General features: G+C 40.4%; 1 protein-coding gene across 2 annotated transcripts in view; it reads left to right on the top strand.

Annotated features, from left to right (window-relative positions):
* Nek4 (NIMA related kinase 4) overlaps nucleotides 1-16,772 on the top strand; it is a 56,314-nt gene that overhangs the window by 5,411 nt on the left and 34,131 nt on the right. For both annotated transcript variants that reach the window (XM_085687748.2, XM_048421634.3), the window contains exons 2-7: nucleotides 1,488-1,754; nucleotides 2,905-3,102; nucleotides 3,298-3,405; nucleotides 5,321-5,475; nucleotides 7,994-8,135; nucleotides 13,279-13,662. In XM_085687748.2, coding sequence (XP_085543874.1) covers nucleotides 1,641-1,754; nucleotides 2,905-3,102; nucleotides 3,298-3,405; nucleotides 5,321-5,475; nucleotides 7,994-8,135; nucleotides 13,279-13,662 — 1,101 coding nt within the window. In that variant the 5' untranslated portion in view covers nucleotides 1,488-1,640. The remainder of the gene's footprint in view (nucleotides 1-1,487; nucleotides 1,755-2,904; nucleotides 3,103-3,297; nucleotides 3,406-5,320; nucleotides 5,476-7,993; nucleotides 8,136-13,278; nucleotides 13,663-16,772) is intronic.

Here is a 16,772-nt window from a genome sequence, read left to right as displayed (position 1 = left end):
TTTCTCTAACTCATCCCTTTTGGTGCAGTGATGTTTCTAGAGCTCAGATCTGACGTTACTCCTTCCTGTGTAAAGTATTTTATCCCATCACCCAAAGGCTAATGAACCAGTTCTTTGATATGATTTGCTATCTGGGTGTTAGATATATTGCAGCAATGGGGACAATTCTGAAACTGAAAAGTGGCATCTTGCAGTACTACCAAACCAGTTGTTGAGAGAGTCCCCACACTCAAGTATAGGACCCACTCCACTCGCATGCCAGATTCTCTGCCTAGAGCACAAATTTAGGGATCATTTGTGCTAAGAGTGAGAGCTTAGCTATAGTAGCTAGACTTTATTGTGAGCAGATGCTGTGTATTTCAGTAAACACATTTGTGTTTGTATTTATTGAAGGAGTGAGTATATGATCTATGAGATGATTGAGGATAGTATATTAGATGGTAAAGGACTTTATTTTTAAATGGGAATGGTGTTCTATATGGAGAAACAATGATACTTTTTATTGGGCCACAAGTATCTGTGTCTCATATACCTATTTAAGCTATATCTTAATGCCTTTTGTAGGGAGAATTTAGAGATTAAAGAATCTTTTTCTTTTCTTTTTGTCTAATAGTATGTTATCTTGAATTCGCTTTTTAGTTATTAATTTTTGTGCTTTTTTTGAGATTGGGGTATCACTGTGATGTTCATGTTAGGTTTCAAATTTCTGGGCCTAGTTAGCCCTTTTGCCTTGGCCTTCAAAGTAACTGGGATTATAGAGTCAAAGAAATTGTAAAATGCAGAGGGAAAAGGTAATTTGTTTGTGACCTGGAGTGGGAAAATGATAGAAAAATATCATTAGCTAGACTAATTAGTAAAGCACTATCCTAGCATGTGCAAGGCCTGGGGTTTGATCCCAACACTGGGGGAAAAGGCATTATTGTCAATGGCAAATAGTTCCCCCAATTTTATGCTTTTTGGGGGGTGGGTGGTTTCAAGATGGGGTTTCTCTGTGTAACAATGCTGGCTGTTCTGGAACCCACTTTGTAGTCCAGGCTGGACCATTGAGGTCCTCCTACCTCTGCCTCCCAAGTGCTAGGACTAAAGGTGGTGTACACCACCACCACCTGGCTTGTTTTTTTTTTTTTTTGGTTTGGTTTTTCAAGATAGGTTTCTCTGTGTAGGTAGCCCTTGCTGTCTGGGAACTCACTCTGTAGACCAGGATGGCCTCGAACTCAGAGATCAATTTGCCTCCCACTCCAGAGTGCTGGGATTAAAGGCGTGCACCACCACCAGTAGGTCAGTTTTTTGCTCTTTGATCTATCTCCTCTTCAATGTATCCTCCTGGCAATTTTATGCCTCTTGAAAATCAAGCCGGTGGTTTATCTGATAGGCTTCAGGTGGTTGGTTTTGAGGACTGAACATCTGTGAGAACTCTCAACTACTTCTGAACCTAGAGAATTCTCTGCTATCTTGCACCGTGTGAAAGTATGCGTTTTCTTTGTCAGTATGTCATCAAAACACTGAACCTCCGAAATGCCTCCAGCCGCGAGCGCAGAGCTGCAGAGCAGGAAGCTCAGCTCCTGTCTCAGTTGAAGCACCCCAACATCGTCACCTACAAAGAGTCGTGGGAGGGAGGAGATGGTCTGCTCTACATCGTCATGGGCTACTGCGAAGGAGGTGATCTGTACCGGAAGCTCAAGGAGCAGAAGGGGCAGCTTCTGCCTGAGAGTCAGGTGGTGGAGTGGTTTGTACAGATCGCCATGGCTTTGCAGGTACTGACACGCTCGTGGATTCCTGTAGGCTCCAGTGGGTTTTTTGGTTTGTTGTTTTTTTTTTGTTTGTTTGTTTTTTTTTTTTGAGACAGAGTTTCTCTGTGTAACAGTCCTAGCTGTCCTGGAACTAGCTCTTGTCAACTAAACTGGTTTCAAACTCACAGAGATCCATGCCTGTCTTTGCCTCCTGAGTGTTGGGATTAGAGGTGTGCACCAGCACCGCCGGGCAAGTGTGAGACTGGTTTTGAAGTATCGTTCAGGCCCTGGGCTTATTTGCTTGCAGTTAACTGACCTTGTTTAAATTCTCACATGCCCTCTTGAGGTAAGAGTGATGCTGTTGTTCTTTAAATGTTGTCTGGATTTCATTTCATAGGTCTGAGAGGAGAGCACCTCTGACTTTGGATAAGTTGTTCTACCTTCAATGGGAGTTTTGTAGGTTTTTATTTATTTCTTAGAGACAAGGATTCACTTTAGTCTGGAACTTACTATGTAGCTCAAGATAATCTCAAACTCACAGCAGTCCTCTGTGAGCCTTCCAAGTGTTGGTCTTAATAGGCCTATGCCACCTACCTGGTTTATAATGGATCCAGGTATTATAAAAAAATGATACAATTGTCAAGACATCAAGAAATAATTGCAGAAGGTACCAAATATAACTAATATGTGGAACTTAATTTTGTGTGTGTATACCCGTTCATAGATATGTGCACATGCATATGTACATATGTGTGTATATGGTGTATGTGTGTAGAAGCCGGATGTGAAAGTGTTAGACAGGGTCTCTCATTGAATATGAAATGCGCTTATGTGGCAGTGAACTCCAGAGATCCTCTGGTCTTTGCCTCCCCGGGGCTAGGAATATGCCAGCATGCCTAGCTGTCTACTGAGTGCTGGTGATCTAAACTCAGGGTCTCAGGCTATGTGGCAAGCATTTTGCCAGCTGAGCCATCTCCAGCCCCTGGAACTCACTTTTCTTACTTTGAAAGTTGTAAAGTAGTTCTTTTAGAGCTTATAGAACAGTAATGTTTTGGTTGACAGATAGCTAAGACTCTTTAACTCAAGTAATTATTGGTGATATATATAAACAACTAGAAATGAGAAAATAAATTAGTATACTTACATAAAATGAAAACGTTTCCTCTCTTCACAGTATTTACACGAGAAACACATCCTTCATCGAGATCTGAAAACTCAGAATGTCTTCTTAACAAGAACAAACATCATCAAGGTGGGCGACCTGGGCATTGCCCGAGTGCTGGAGCACCACGGAGACATGGCAAGCACCCTCATTGGCACTCCCTATTATATGAGCCCTGAGCTGTTCTCAAACCAGCCCTACAACTATAAGGTAGGATACATACAGCTGTAAAGATGTGCATTGCCTGATCTTGTCCTGGGAGCTCATCAGAATTTCAGAGCCCATGCGAGTAGTGATAGCAGAATTAACTATGAATCATTTGGAAGAAAATGTATGCTTTGTTTTGAGGGGGAAAATGTGAATAAGCTATTCAACATTTAACCATGTACTGTTCTTCTTTTGTAGTCTGATGTTTGGGCTTTGGGATGCTGTGTCTATGAAATGGCCACCCTGAAGCACGCTTTTAATGCAAAAGATATGAATTCCTTAGTTTATCGGATTATTGAAGGAAAGGTAAAACAACTTTTAGAAGTATTTGGACAAGGTTTATATACTACAGCTTTGTAAATATCTATTATTAAGATCATTGATTTTTTTTTCAGTACACACCTTTACAGTTGTGTGCATCCTACCTCGGTCCAACCTGGGGCAAATGCAGAGCAAACACTCCGTCACTGAGCTACGTCCCCAGCCCTCACTCATGATTTTGGTTAACTGACTAATACTTATTTCTACCAGCTGGCGAATTAGGAATATAGGATCTCGTCTGTGAAAAAGGTTGAAGTTGAGACGTGTTTGATTTTCTCTTAATTTAATATGTACAAGTAGCTGATTGACTCCAAAGAGCTGGCAGTTTGAAAACGTAGCCCTGCTACTGACTGCAGGATGTATAGGTGCTCTAACAAGCAAAGGTGCTCTCTCCCAGTAGCCCAGGGTTGAGTGAGCCCTGTTTACAGTGACTCCATGCTGTTAGAATGTGCTCTTTAGTACTTGTCATAATTGCAAGTAACTGAGAACTGCAGAAGGTATTAAATATAATGTGGATGCCAGAAATACTACCTTCATGTTATTTCCCCGAGGCTGGTTGCCCTTTGTAGTGGCTTAAAGATTATCCAAAGATTCAATGAAAATATTTTAGAGGACACAAGTAAAATCTTCCAATTTTAGGGGCTGAAGAAGTGGCTCATTATTTAAGAATGCTAGCACTCAGCCACATAGCAGCTCTCAGCTGCCTGTAACTGCAGAGCCTAGGGCGTCCGATGCCTTCTTTCAACCTCTCTCGTCTTGTGCGTGTGGTACATCTACATGCATGCTGGCAAAACACCCATACACATAAAGTCAACTACAATTAGCAATTTATTCCAAAGCCTCTCTTTTCTTTCTTTGAAACAGATAGAGCTCTGGGTGTGTATGTACTTACACACAGTTCTCTAAACAAGAAACAAATGGAGTCCCACTGTGCGTGGTGGTGGGACCCAGCCGGCATTTTTGGCTTAGCTGTCAGTATTTGTCTTCACTTTGAAACAGCTGCCTAGCATGTTGGTGTGAAAAGATACCATACTTTCTCTTATAAAGAAAACATTTAATTGGGGTAACTTGCTTACAGTTTCAGAGGTTCAGTCCATTATCATCACAGAGAGCATGGTGCCATGCAGGTAGACGTGGTGCTGGCTACATCTTGACTTGCAGGCAACAGGAAGTCTACTGAGACACTGGGTGGTTTCCTAAGCCTGCCCCCACAGTGACACACTTCCCCCAACAAGGCCACACCTACTCTCACAAAGCCATAACTCCTAATAGTGCCACTCCCTATGAGATTATGGGGGCCAGTTACATTTAGACTACCCCGGTGGCACAACTTACTCTGTACTTGAACACTTTATTTCTAATTACCAACTACTGCAAGACCAATATTGCACTGAATATTCTGGTGTATAAAACTTATTTGTGCTCTTGGGCTAAAGAAATAGCTCAGTGGGTAAAGATGCTTGCAGTGCAGGCCTAATGACATGAGTTTGATCCCAGAACTGAGGGTGGGAGGAAAGAACCAGCTCTCAAAAGTTGTTCTTGACTTGAATATGTGCATGATTATTAATGCACACATGCTTATATACAAATAAGAAATAAAACTTGAAAAAGAAACTTGTGTTTCTCTCTGAAGGACCGAGTCTTCATGCAGACAGGACTGCTGAGCTGAGGTGAATGCTGTTGTATTTTTACAACTCACTATTATAACCAGAACAGACACTTCTTATAAACTAATATGCTAGCTGTTTTCTACTTTTGCAGATACATGACTTTGCATAAATAATAAACGTTAATAGTTTTATATATTATAATGCTTTTTCAGTATCAGGAAACCCCTGCCAGTTTTCGCTTTGTATCATAATGTCATTAATCATAATTACAGAATTGTTATTCTTTGCAGTTGCCACCAATGCCAAAAGTTTATAGCTCAGAGCTGGCAGAGCTGATTCGAACAATGCTGAGCAGGAGACCTGAAGAGAGACCCTCTGTGCGGAGCATCCTGAGGCAGCCTTATATAAAACACCAAATATCCTTATTTTTGGAGGCCACAAAGGCGTAAGAAACTTCCCTTTCAGAAAGCTGGACTACATTGATGGGGCAAAAGAGGGTAGCTTCTAGATTTTCATATATAAAATTTATAATGAAGGGTTTTTTTTGACAAAAAGTAAAACTGCATAATTAGAATACATAAGAGGACAAAATTCTACCCTCTTTTGTTTTTTTGGTATGGGCCTCAAAATTTAACTTGCATAGAAAAGTAACAAAATGTATTTAATAAGAGTTATATGTTTTGCAAGTAGAATGAAGTTTTATGACTTGAAGAGCTTGAAGCAGTGAACCCTAATGGAGCTGTGGTAGGCTGGCAGGAAGGGACTGTGAAAAAGCACTCTGTGTGTGGTAAAGGGAAATTAGGATTATTTTACTAAGGTCTACAGATTTCTGTCCACCTCAGCTTTCCATTTTTTATTTAGTTTTTCTTCTTCTTCTTCGTCTTCGTCTTCTTCTTAGTCTTACTTGTTTTGGGTTTTGTTTGGTTTGTTTTGAGACAGGTTTTCTCTGTGTAACAGCACTGGCTGTCCCTGGAACTTGCTGTGTAGACCAGGCTGGCCTCAAACTCAAGGAAATTCATCTGCCTCTGCCTCCATAGTGTACTGCTCTTCTTTTGTAGTCTGATGTTTGGGCTTTGGGATGCTGTGTCTATGAAATGGCCACCCTGAAGCACGCTTTTAATGCAAAAGACATGAATTCCTTAGTTTATCGGATTATTGAAGGAAAGGTAAAATAACTTTTAGAAGCTATTACACATGTTTATTATAGTACTATAAATAAATAGAATTTTATATAGTACACAGAACAATTATGTATACACACACACACACACAAACACACATGCATCAAATAGAAAGAAGGACAAGCAGGTCTGGAGAGATGGCTCAGCGGTTAAGAGCACTGACTCCTCTTCTAGAGGACCCCGGTCCAATTCCCAGCACCCACATGGCAGCTCACAACTGTCTGAAGATCCAGTTCCAGGGGATATGACACCTTCATACCAATGCACATAAAATAAAGTTAAATAAACTGTAAGAAATATAAAAAAAAAAGAAAGGACAAGCAGATTTCCAGATAATTTGTAGAATCATCTCTTGATGTTGTTGTCAGGTTGTTTCCAGTAAAAATTCACATTTGAATCTGTTAATATATCAAATAAGATAACCAGTGTGATCGAATCTTATCTTTACTTATATAGATAAGACTAAAATAAAAACAAAACAAAAGGCAGAGAAGGTCGAGTTTTGAACTTTCCTCTTAGCACTACTCTCATTGTGTCCCATAAATTTGGATATGTTGTGTGGTCTTTTCATTGGATATTACAAAGTCTTTCATTTCTTTATTTCTTCCTTGACCCATTGGTGATTCGAATATATGTGATTTTTTAATTGTTTAGAGCGGTACTATTAATTTTTCACCATGTAAGAAAATGGTCATGTAAGGAAAATGGTGCTCAAATTTCCAAGCATTCGAAGGTTTTCTCTTCATTCTAACTTCAAGAAAAAAGGAATTTCTTTTTTTGACCACAGGTCTTACTTCAGCATCTAAGACTTAGGATCAGACAAACTTGCAGCAAGATAAGTTTGGGAGGAAGGCGGTAATGTTAGAGATGTTCTGGAAATGAGCAATTTTTCCTTTTGAGATAAGGTCTTGCTGTGTAGCCAAGAACTTGGACTCTTGGTGTCCTGCTGCAGTGTCCTAAGTGCTGGAATTGTGGAATTGTGGACATGTATAGACATGTACCACCACTCCAGCCCAGTACTACTTTTTTTCTTCACTTTCTCTTTTTTCGTTTCTTGAGACAGGGTTTCTCTATGTAGCCTTGGCTGTCCTGGAATTCACTCTGTAGACCAAACTGGCCTCAAACTCACAGTGACTCATCTCCCTCTGTCTTTCAAGTGCTGGGATTAAAAGAATGTGCCAAATGTAGTACATTTACACAATGGAGTACTACACAGCAGAAAAAAATAACAACGGCTTGAATTTTGCAGGAAAATGGATGGAGCTAGAAAACATTATTTTGAGTGAGGTAACCCAGACACAGAAAGAAAATTATCACACGTACTCACTCATAGGTGGTTTTTAAACATAAAGCAAAGAAAGCCAGCCTACAAACCACAATTCCAGAGAACTTAGACAACAATGAGAACACTAAGAGAGACTTACATAGATGTAATCTACATGGGAAGTAGAAAGTAGAAAAAGACAAGATCTCCTGAGTAAACTGGGAGCTTGGGGACCTTGGGGGAGGGCTGAGGGGGGAAGAGGAAGGCAGGGAGGGAAGCAGAGAAAAATGTAGAGCTCAATAAATATCAATAAAAAATTATACAAAAAAGGGGGTGCCACCACTGCTCTGCTGTAATCTCGATTATCTTTAAGACAAAGCTTTTAGAAAATGCCTTCTAGGTTTTGACTAGTTTCTGCAAAATGTTGTAGTTTTATTGTAGATACACATTTCACATTTCTTTCAAATTTTCAATCATCACTGTGTTAATAATAACACTTTCTTTTCATCCCTGTAAAGGAAAACTTCCAAAAATAACATTAAAAACTGTGACTCCAGAGCCAAACCTGTAGCTGCTGTAGTTTCCAGAAGGGAAGAACCGGATCATGACGTGATACACTCCCAGCCCTGCCCTTCTGAGCGATCCGCTGCACCCGCCATGGTATGCTCCCTGTGCCAGTGCTAAGAACTGTGTGAACCACAGGCCATTCACACGAACATTTAAGTCATGCGTCAATGACTATGCTTTGCTAGAGATTCATTATACAATTACTTCTAATTTTAAAGAAAGCATACTGGAGAGGGTCAGCCTTGTTTCTCACTTTTCTACAGTAGACTGTCAAACTGTTCACAAAGTCACTAAAATAAGGTTATATCTTAAGATAAAATTTGCATAAAAACTGTTTTAAAATATTCATGTGTGTGTATGTCTATATGAGTGTATTCCCATGTGTGTGAGAGTGTAACATCTGTGTTTGTGAAGGCCAGAAGAGGGCGTTGAATCCTTTAGAGCTGAAGTTACAAGCATGTTTTGGATGCCTGGCTTGGTATGTGGGTGTTGGGATACACCCTGTGGTCCTCACGATTGCACAACAAGCATTAGCTGCAGCGCCATCTCTGTAGCTCCACAGAAGCCCTGTGGACAATCATAGGCACTTAGCACACCCACAAATTGCAATCATCACCCTTTTTCAGTTCTAAAATATTTCATCATCAAAAGGAAGCTCTTCACACATTGAGCCTTTCCAGCCTTCTCCACCTTGCCAAACACTATTATGGTTTCTTTCTCTATGGATTTCCCTTTCCTGAATATTTCATATAAATGGAATCATACAACAGGTGACCTTTTATATCTGAGTAATTATGTTTTAAATGTTTATCCATGCAGCATGTACCAAGACTTCACTTCTTTTAGGTCTGAATAGTAAACCACATTGGTTTATCCTCTCATCCATTGGTAGACATTTGGATTCTTTTCACCTGTTGGGTTTTGCTGTGAACATTTAGATCTAGGGCTTGAACCTGCTCTCGGCTTTTTGTGCTGTCTACCTGTGTGTAAGAGCTAGGCCAAGTGATAATTTCTGTGTTCAGCCTCTTGATGCACCACACAATTTTCCACAGCAACTATCTGCATTTCCAATTTCTTCATGGTCTCACCAACAAATATTACTTCCTGTCTTGATGGTTCAATTTTTTTTCCTTTTTTTATTTTATTGATATTTATTGAGGTCTATATTTTTCTCTGCTCCCCTCCCTGCCTTCCTCTCCCCCTTTCAACCCTTCCCCAAGGTCCCCATGCTCCCAGTTTACTCAGGAGATCTTGTCTTTTTCTACTTTCTACTTCCCATGTAGATTACATCTATGTATTAGATCTTAGTGCCCGCACTGTTGTCTAAGTTCTCTGGGATTGTGGCTTGTAGGCTGGCTTTCTTTGCTTTATGTTTAAAAACCACCTATGAGTGAGTACGTGTGATAATTGTCTTTCTGTGTCTGGGTTACCTCGCTCAATGTAATGTTTTCTAGCTCCATCCATTTACTTACAAATTTCAAGATGTCGTTATTTTTTTCTGCTGTGTAGCAGTCCATTGTGTAAATGTACCACATTTTCCTTATCCATTCTTCGGTCGAGGGGTATTTAGGTTGTTTCCAGGTTCTGGCTATGACAAACAAAGCTGCTATGAACATAGTTGAGCACATGTCCTTGTAGCACGATTGAGCATCCTTCAGATATATATCCAAAAGTGATATTACTGGGTCTTGAGGAAGGTTGTTTTCTAATTTTCTGAGAAATCGCTACACTGACATCCAAAAGGGCTGCACCAGCTTGCATTTCCACCAGCAATTCAGAAGTGTTCCTTTTTCCCCACAACCTATCCAGCATAAGTTGTCATCAGTGTTTTTGATCTTGGCCATTCTTACAGGTGTAAGATGGAATCTCAGAGTTGTTTTGATTTGCATTTCTCTAATGACTAAGAATGTTGAGCATTTCCTTAAGTGTCTTTCCGCCATTTTAGATTCCTCTGTTGAGAGTTTTCTGTTTAGGTCTGTACTCCATTTTTTTTATTGGATTATGTGATCTTTTGGTGTCCAATTTCTTGCATTCTTTGTATAATTTGGAGATCAGACCTCTGTCTGATGTGGGGTTAGTGATGATCTTTTCCCATTCTGTAGACTGTCGTTTTGTCTTGTTGACCATGTCCTTTCCTTTACAGAAGCTTCTCAGTTTCAGGAGGTCCCATTTATTAATTGTTTCTCTCAGTGTCTGTGCTGCTGGGGTTATGTTTAGGAAGTGGTCTCCTGTGTCAATGCGTTCAAGTGTACTTCCCACTTTCTCTTTATGAGGTTCAGTGTGGTTGGTTTTATGTTGAGGTCTTTGATCCATTTGGACTTGAGTTTTGTGCATGGTGATAGATATGGGTCTATTTTCATTCTTCTACATGTTGATATCCAGTTATGCCAGCACCACTTGTTAAATATGCTTTCTTTTTTCCATTTGATAATTTTTGCTTCCTTGTCAAACATCAGGTGTTTGAAGATGTGTGGATTGATATCCGGGTCTTCTGTTCAGTTCTATTGGTCCTTCTGTCTGTCTTATGCCAATACCAGGCTATTTTCAGTACTGTAGCTCTGTAGTAGAGTTTGAAATCAGGGATTGTGATGCCTCCAGAAGTTCTTTTATTGTACAGGATTGTTTCGGCTATCCTGGGTTTTTAGCTTTTCCATATGAAGTTGAGTACCATTCTTTTGAGGTCTTTGAAGAATTTTGCTGGGATTTTGATGGGCATTGTGTTGAATCTGTTCAATTTTTATTAGTAAATATTAATATAATAATATCAGCCAGGCATGGTGGTACACACCTCTAATCCTAGCATGTGGGAGGCAGAGGCAAGTGGGTCTCTGCGAGTTTTAAGACCAGCCTGGTCTACAGAGGGAGTTTCAGGACAGCCAGGACTACACAGAGAAACCCTATCTTGGAAAAAAAAAACTCACAAAAACTTTGCTAAATTTATTTATTAGTTCCACTAGGTAGGTAAGTAGGGGTGTGTGTGTGTGTGTGTGTGTGTGTGTGTGTGTGTATGTGTGTGTGTGTGTGTGTGTGTGTGTGAGAGAGAGAGAGAGAGAGAGAGAGAGAGAGAGAGAGAGAGAGGTCTTTGTATATAATCTATCCTTAGGGTTTTTACATACAAAATCATATTATCTGCAGATAGATTATTTCCTGTATTCCTTTAATGCAGATGCCTCATTTTTTTTCTTGCCTATCTGCTCTGGCTAAAACATACAGTATTATGTTGAGAGCAGGCAATGGGAGTAGGCCTTCACTTTGTTTCTGATCTGGAAGGGAAGGCATTTAGAGTTTGTCACTAAGTGTAATGTGGGATTTCACACACATGGCCTTACTTAGTATCCTCTAGTCCTAGTTGTTTTTTCCAGATCATGTAAGGGTATTGAGTTTTGTCAGAGGATTTTTCTGCATCTATTGACATGATCATGTGCTTTTTTCTTCATTTTTAAACAGTCTCCCCACCAATGCTAAGGTTCTCACCCACAGCCTTGTGCATGGTAGACAGAGGCTCTTTCTCTGAACTGTGTGCCCAGACCTTGAGAAGTATTTTTTTACATTCACTCATTCATCTGTTTATTTATTTATTTATTTTGGGGTGTGTGTAAGAGAGAAAGTGAGATGGGAAAGGAAGGGAGGAAAAGAATTTGTAGGAGTGTGTTCTCTTTCTACCATGTGGGTTCCTCGGGTCCTTCCCAGGTCATCGGGCTTGGCAGTAAATGCCCTTACTAACTGCGCCATCTTGACATTCCGTATTTTAACAACTCTTAAGTAGAATATCCAGTGTCCTGGGTTATATTTACAATGTTGTGACATAGCCATCATCACTGTCCTCAGAAATTCTTCCATTATATAAAACTGAAACTCCTTACTCGTTCAAGCTGTGACTCTCTATCCCTCCATCTCCAGGACCTAGAAACCTCTATCTGTTTTCTATATCATTGAATTTTTCTGCTTTAAACAGTTTATATAAATAGAATCATACTACACATACACATATATAAACATATTTGGTTTTTCTCTGTGTAGCTCTGACTGTCCTGGAACTTGCTCTGTAAACCAGACTGACCTTGAATTCAGAGATTCACCTATCTCTGCGAGTGCTGGGATTAAAGACATGCACCACCACTGCGTAGCTATATACAATATTTTTTTTAGATTTATTTATTTATTATGTAGGCAGTATTCTGGCATGTATGCCCACACATCAGAAGAGGGCACCAAATCTTGTTATAGATGGTTGTGAACCACCACATGGTTACTGGGAATTGAACTCAGGACCTCTGAAAGAGCAATCAGTGCTCTTAACCTCTGAGCCATCTCTCCAGCCCACAATATTATTTTTACCTGGCTTTTTCAGTTAGCATTTTGTTTTATAGCATATTTTAAAATGCCATCCCCTCCCTTTAAAAAGGTTGACGTGTTTGTATGTGTTTGTGTGAGCACATGGCATGTATGGGCGCTCATAGAAACCGTCGTATGTATAGACCACATTTTATCTATTGATTTGCTGGGGAATTGGTGGTGTTTCTACCTTTTTCTTCTCTCTCTCTCTCTCTCTCTCTTTATTTTCTTATGAGACAAGATCTCTATGATTTAGCTCTGACTGTCCTGGAACTCAGTATTTAGACCAGATTGGCCTCTGCCTCCCATGTATTGGATTAAAAGTATGTGCTATCACATCCAGCATTCCTTTTTTAAAAAAAAAAAAATAGAGAGTGTTGCTATTTAGCCCTGGGTAGCCTGGAACTCACTGTCCTCAGACTGGCCTCAAATCATGACTGTCCCCCTATCTCATTTGGATGGTGGGATCGCAGGTGTGTGCCACTATGCACACCCTTTTAAATAATGAAACTGGAGTTATTGGCCCACATACTTTCTTGAGTTCTTTTTTTATTTTTTTTAAAGTTCATGTCATGGGGCTGGGGAGATTTCTCAGTAGTTAAGAGCACTGGCTGTTCTTTCAAAGACCGGTTCAGTTCCCAGTACTCACATGGCAGGTCACACCTGTCTATAACTTCAGTTCCAGGGTTTCTGACACCTCACACAAACATACATGCAGGCAAAGCATCAATGATCATAAAATTTAAAAAGATGGTAAAAATATAATGCATGACAAAAAGTAGAATTTCTGAGTTAAATGATAATTCTGTTTAACTTTTTGAGGAAACTGCTGTTCCATTTAGAGTTAATTTTTGTGTACAATATGAGTTACTATAATAACTTCAGAACATCTTTTACCCAGGGTGAAGATAAGTGTTTGTCCCAAGAGAAACCAGTGGCTGTTGGTCCCTTGAAATCACCTGCTAGCATCAAAGGCCACTCTGGCAAACCTGTCATGAACAATACAGCAGAGTCATTTGCCACAATCAGTAGAATAAATATCGATATCTTGCCTGCAGAAAGGAGGAACTCAGCAAATGATGGCATAGTTCAGGAGACTCAACCAAGACAGTCGGATGCCTCTGATGAAGTAGACAGTCAATTCAGTATTTCTCAAGACAGGAAGGAGAGACTCCGGGGTGATACCAAGTCCAGTGATCAGCCTGAAAGTCTGCTTCCCAGACGATCCTCTGATGATTGTGATGGGGAAGGGAATGAACTGGTGAAGGACCAAAAACCAGACCAGGTGAGTGATACACACCTGGTTTTCAGAGAGAAAAAAATAGCAAATATGGTTGCAAAGGTGTACATATGCGGCTGGAGAGATGGTTTGTACCTGTTGCTCTTGCAGTGGGCCTGGGTTTGGTTCCCAGCACCCCCATGGTGGCTCATAACCATAACTCCAGGTCCAGGAGGTCCTAGCACTAGCATGCATGTGGTACCCATACATACATGCAGACAAAATACTCATACCTATAAAATAAATAAATATTAATTTTTAGCTATTAATAAAACCTAACCATATGGTTATATCAGTTGTCTGTTATGCAAGTTTAAACTAGAAAAATGTTTTCATCACCTATTAAAAAGAACAGCAAAACTGAACCAAACCATGCATGTGTAGTGACAGTTACTCCCCTTTCTTCCTCATTCACAGCCCATGGTAACATTTGTTTGTGGATTTGCCAATTCTGACCATCTGTGTAAATAGAATCATGATATTGTGTCTGGTTTCTTTTACTTTACATAATGTCTTATGTTTTCAAAGTTTATCCATGATGTTGCATGCCAGTATGTTTTTTATTGTCAAGTATGTTGCCCTGTAATGTTTAGATTTGTGTGTGTGTGTGTGTGTGTGTATGCATGTGTGGTATTGGGGATTGAACTCAGGGCTTTGTACATTCTAAGATAGGCAAGTTCTCTACTATTGAGTTAAATCTCTAGCTCTGCTATGGATATTTATGTATGTGTTTCTTTAAATTTTGTGTGTTTATTTTTATATATGTGGGTATTTTGCCTACATTTATGTCCAGTGCCTGAAGAGGCAAGGAAAGGATGTTGGATTCTCTAGGATTGGGGTTACAGACAATTGTGAGCAGCCAGGTGGGTGCTGGGAATCAAACCCAAGTCCTCTGGAAGAGCAGATAGTGCTCTTTACCCCTGAGTCATCTCCCCAGCTCCTGTTTGTGTGTATGTGTGTTTTTAAAAAATTATGTATGTGTGTATGTGGAGCATGTGTGTGCTATGGCATGCAAGTGGAGATCAGAGGACAACTTTTGAGAGTGGTGCTCTTCCACCATTTGGTTCTGGGTATTGAACTCAGGTCGTTAGGTTTGGGGGCAAACACCTTTACCCATTGTGCCATCTTGTCAGCTCTGTGTGAGTGTGTGTTTTATGGATCTATATCTTCATTTGTTAGGTAAATAGAAATACAATTACTGGGTCTGATGTTAAATTTTATGTAATTCTATATTTAACTTTTAAAACATTGTTTATTAATGTGTGTGTATATAATGTGGGGAAGAGAGCAGAACTCACCATGTCATGCAGAAAACAACTTCGTGGAGTAGGTTCTGTTGAATAAATAAGGATGGCATTGTTGAGCCATGGGTTTAATTATTTTTTCCCATCTTTATATGGCTTTATTTTAAACTCTATTTCTTTTGTTTTTAATTTTTTTTATAAAAGTTTATTAATTTATAAAAGTTTCCATTTCTGCCCCTCCTTCCAACACCTTCCCACTCCCCCCACTCCCTCTCCTCCTCCCTGTCCATCCCTAAGAGCAGTCAGGGTTTCCTGCCCTGTGGGAAGTTCAAGTTCCTCCCTCCTCCCTCCAGATCCAGGAAGGTGAGTGTCCAAACAGACTGGATCCCAAAAATCCAGTATATGCAGAGAAAACAAGTCCCAGTGTCATTGTCAATGGCTTTTCAGAAAGACCCCCGAGCCAGCCACATTCAGAGAATCTGGTTGGATCACGTGCTTGTTCAGTCCCAGTCCAATTGGCCTTGGTGAACTCTCATTAGATCAGTCCCCTTGTATCAGTGGGTGAACGCACTCCTCACGGTCCTGCCTTTCTTGTTCATGTTCTCCCTCCTTCTGCTCCTCATTTAGACCTTGGGGGCTCAGTCCAGTGCTCCAATGTGGTTCTCTGTCTCAATCTCCATCCATCAACGGGTGAAGGTTCCCTCTGGTGTTGCCTTCTTTGCTCACGTTCTCTTTCCTTCTGCTTCTCGTTTGGACCAAGGGAGTTAAGTCCAGTGTTCCAATGTGGGTCTCTGTCTCTATCTCCATCCATCACCAGATGAAGGTTCTATGGTGATACGCAAAATATTCATCAGTATGGTTATGGGCCAAGGCCGGTTCAGATTGTCCAGAGAACAATCTGGGGATCTCTCCTTGGACCTGGGATCCCCTTTATAATCAAGTCTCTTGTAAACCCTAAAATGACTCCCTTAGTTGAGAAATATACTTCCCTGATCCCATATCCATCCTTCCTCCCTCCCCCCATTCCAGTCCCCCGAGCTTGCCCCATTCCTCCCCTACTGCCTTCTCTCTAACCCTCTCCCCTTCCAACAATCCCCCCACCACTACCCCCCATGCACCCGAGGTTGCCTGGCACTCTTGTCTACTTCCAATCTCCAGGAGGATAACTACATGATTTTCTTCAGGTTCACCTTCTTATTTAGCTTCTCTAGGATCACGAATAATAGGCTCAAAGACCTTTAATTATGGCTAGAATCCACATATGAGTGAATGAATACATACCATATTCCTCTTTTTGGGTCTGGGTTATCTCACTCAGTAAAGCGTTTTCTATGTCCATCCATTTGCATGCAAAATTCAAGATGTCATTGTTTTTTACCGCTGAGTAAAACTCTAATGTATATATGTTCCACACCTTTTTTAACCATTCCTCCATTGAGGGGCACCTAGGTTGTTTCCAGGTTCTGGCTATTACAAATAGTGCTGCTATGAACATAGTTGAACAAAATGCTTTTGTGGTATGATAGGGCATCTCTTGGGTATATTCCCAAGAGTGGAATCGCTGGGTCTTGAGGGAGGTTGACTCCTCGCCACACTGATTTCCACAGTGGCTGCACAAGTTTGCATTCCCACCAACAATGGATGAGAGTTCCCCTCTCTCCACATTCTCTCCAGCATAAGCTATCATTGGTGTTTTTGACTTTAGCTAATCTGACCGGTGTAAAATGGTGTCTCATAGTTGTTTTGATTTGGATTTCCCTGATCACTAAGGATGTTGAGTATGACCTTAAGTGTCTTTTGGCCATTCGAAGTTCTTCTGTTGAGGATTCTCTGTTCAGATCAGCACCCCATTTTTTAATTGGGTTAATTAGA

The sequence above is a fragment of the Myodes glareolus genome, chromosome 5 (assembly GCF_982192425.1).
Source record: "Myodes glareolus chromosome 5, mMyoGla1.1, whole genome shotgun sequence".
In the NCBI taxonomy this organism is placed as follows: Eukaryota; Metazoa; Chordata; class Mammalia; order Rodentia; family Cricetidae; genus Myodes; species Myodes glareolus.
This window is presented reverse-complemented; position numbering and strand designations above follow the sequence as displayed.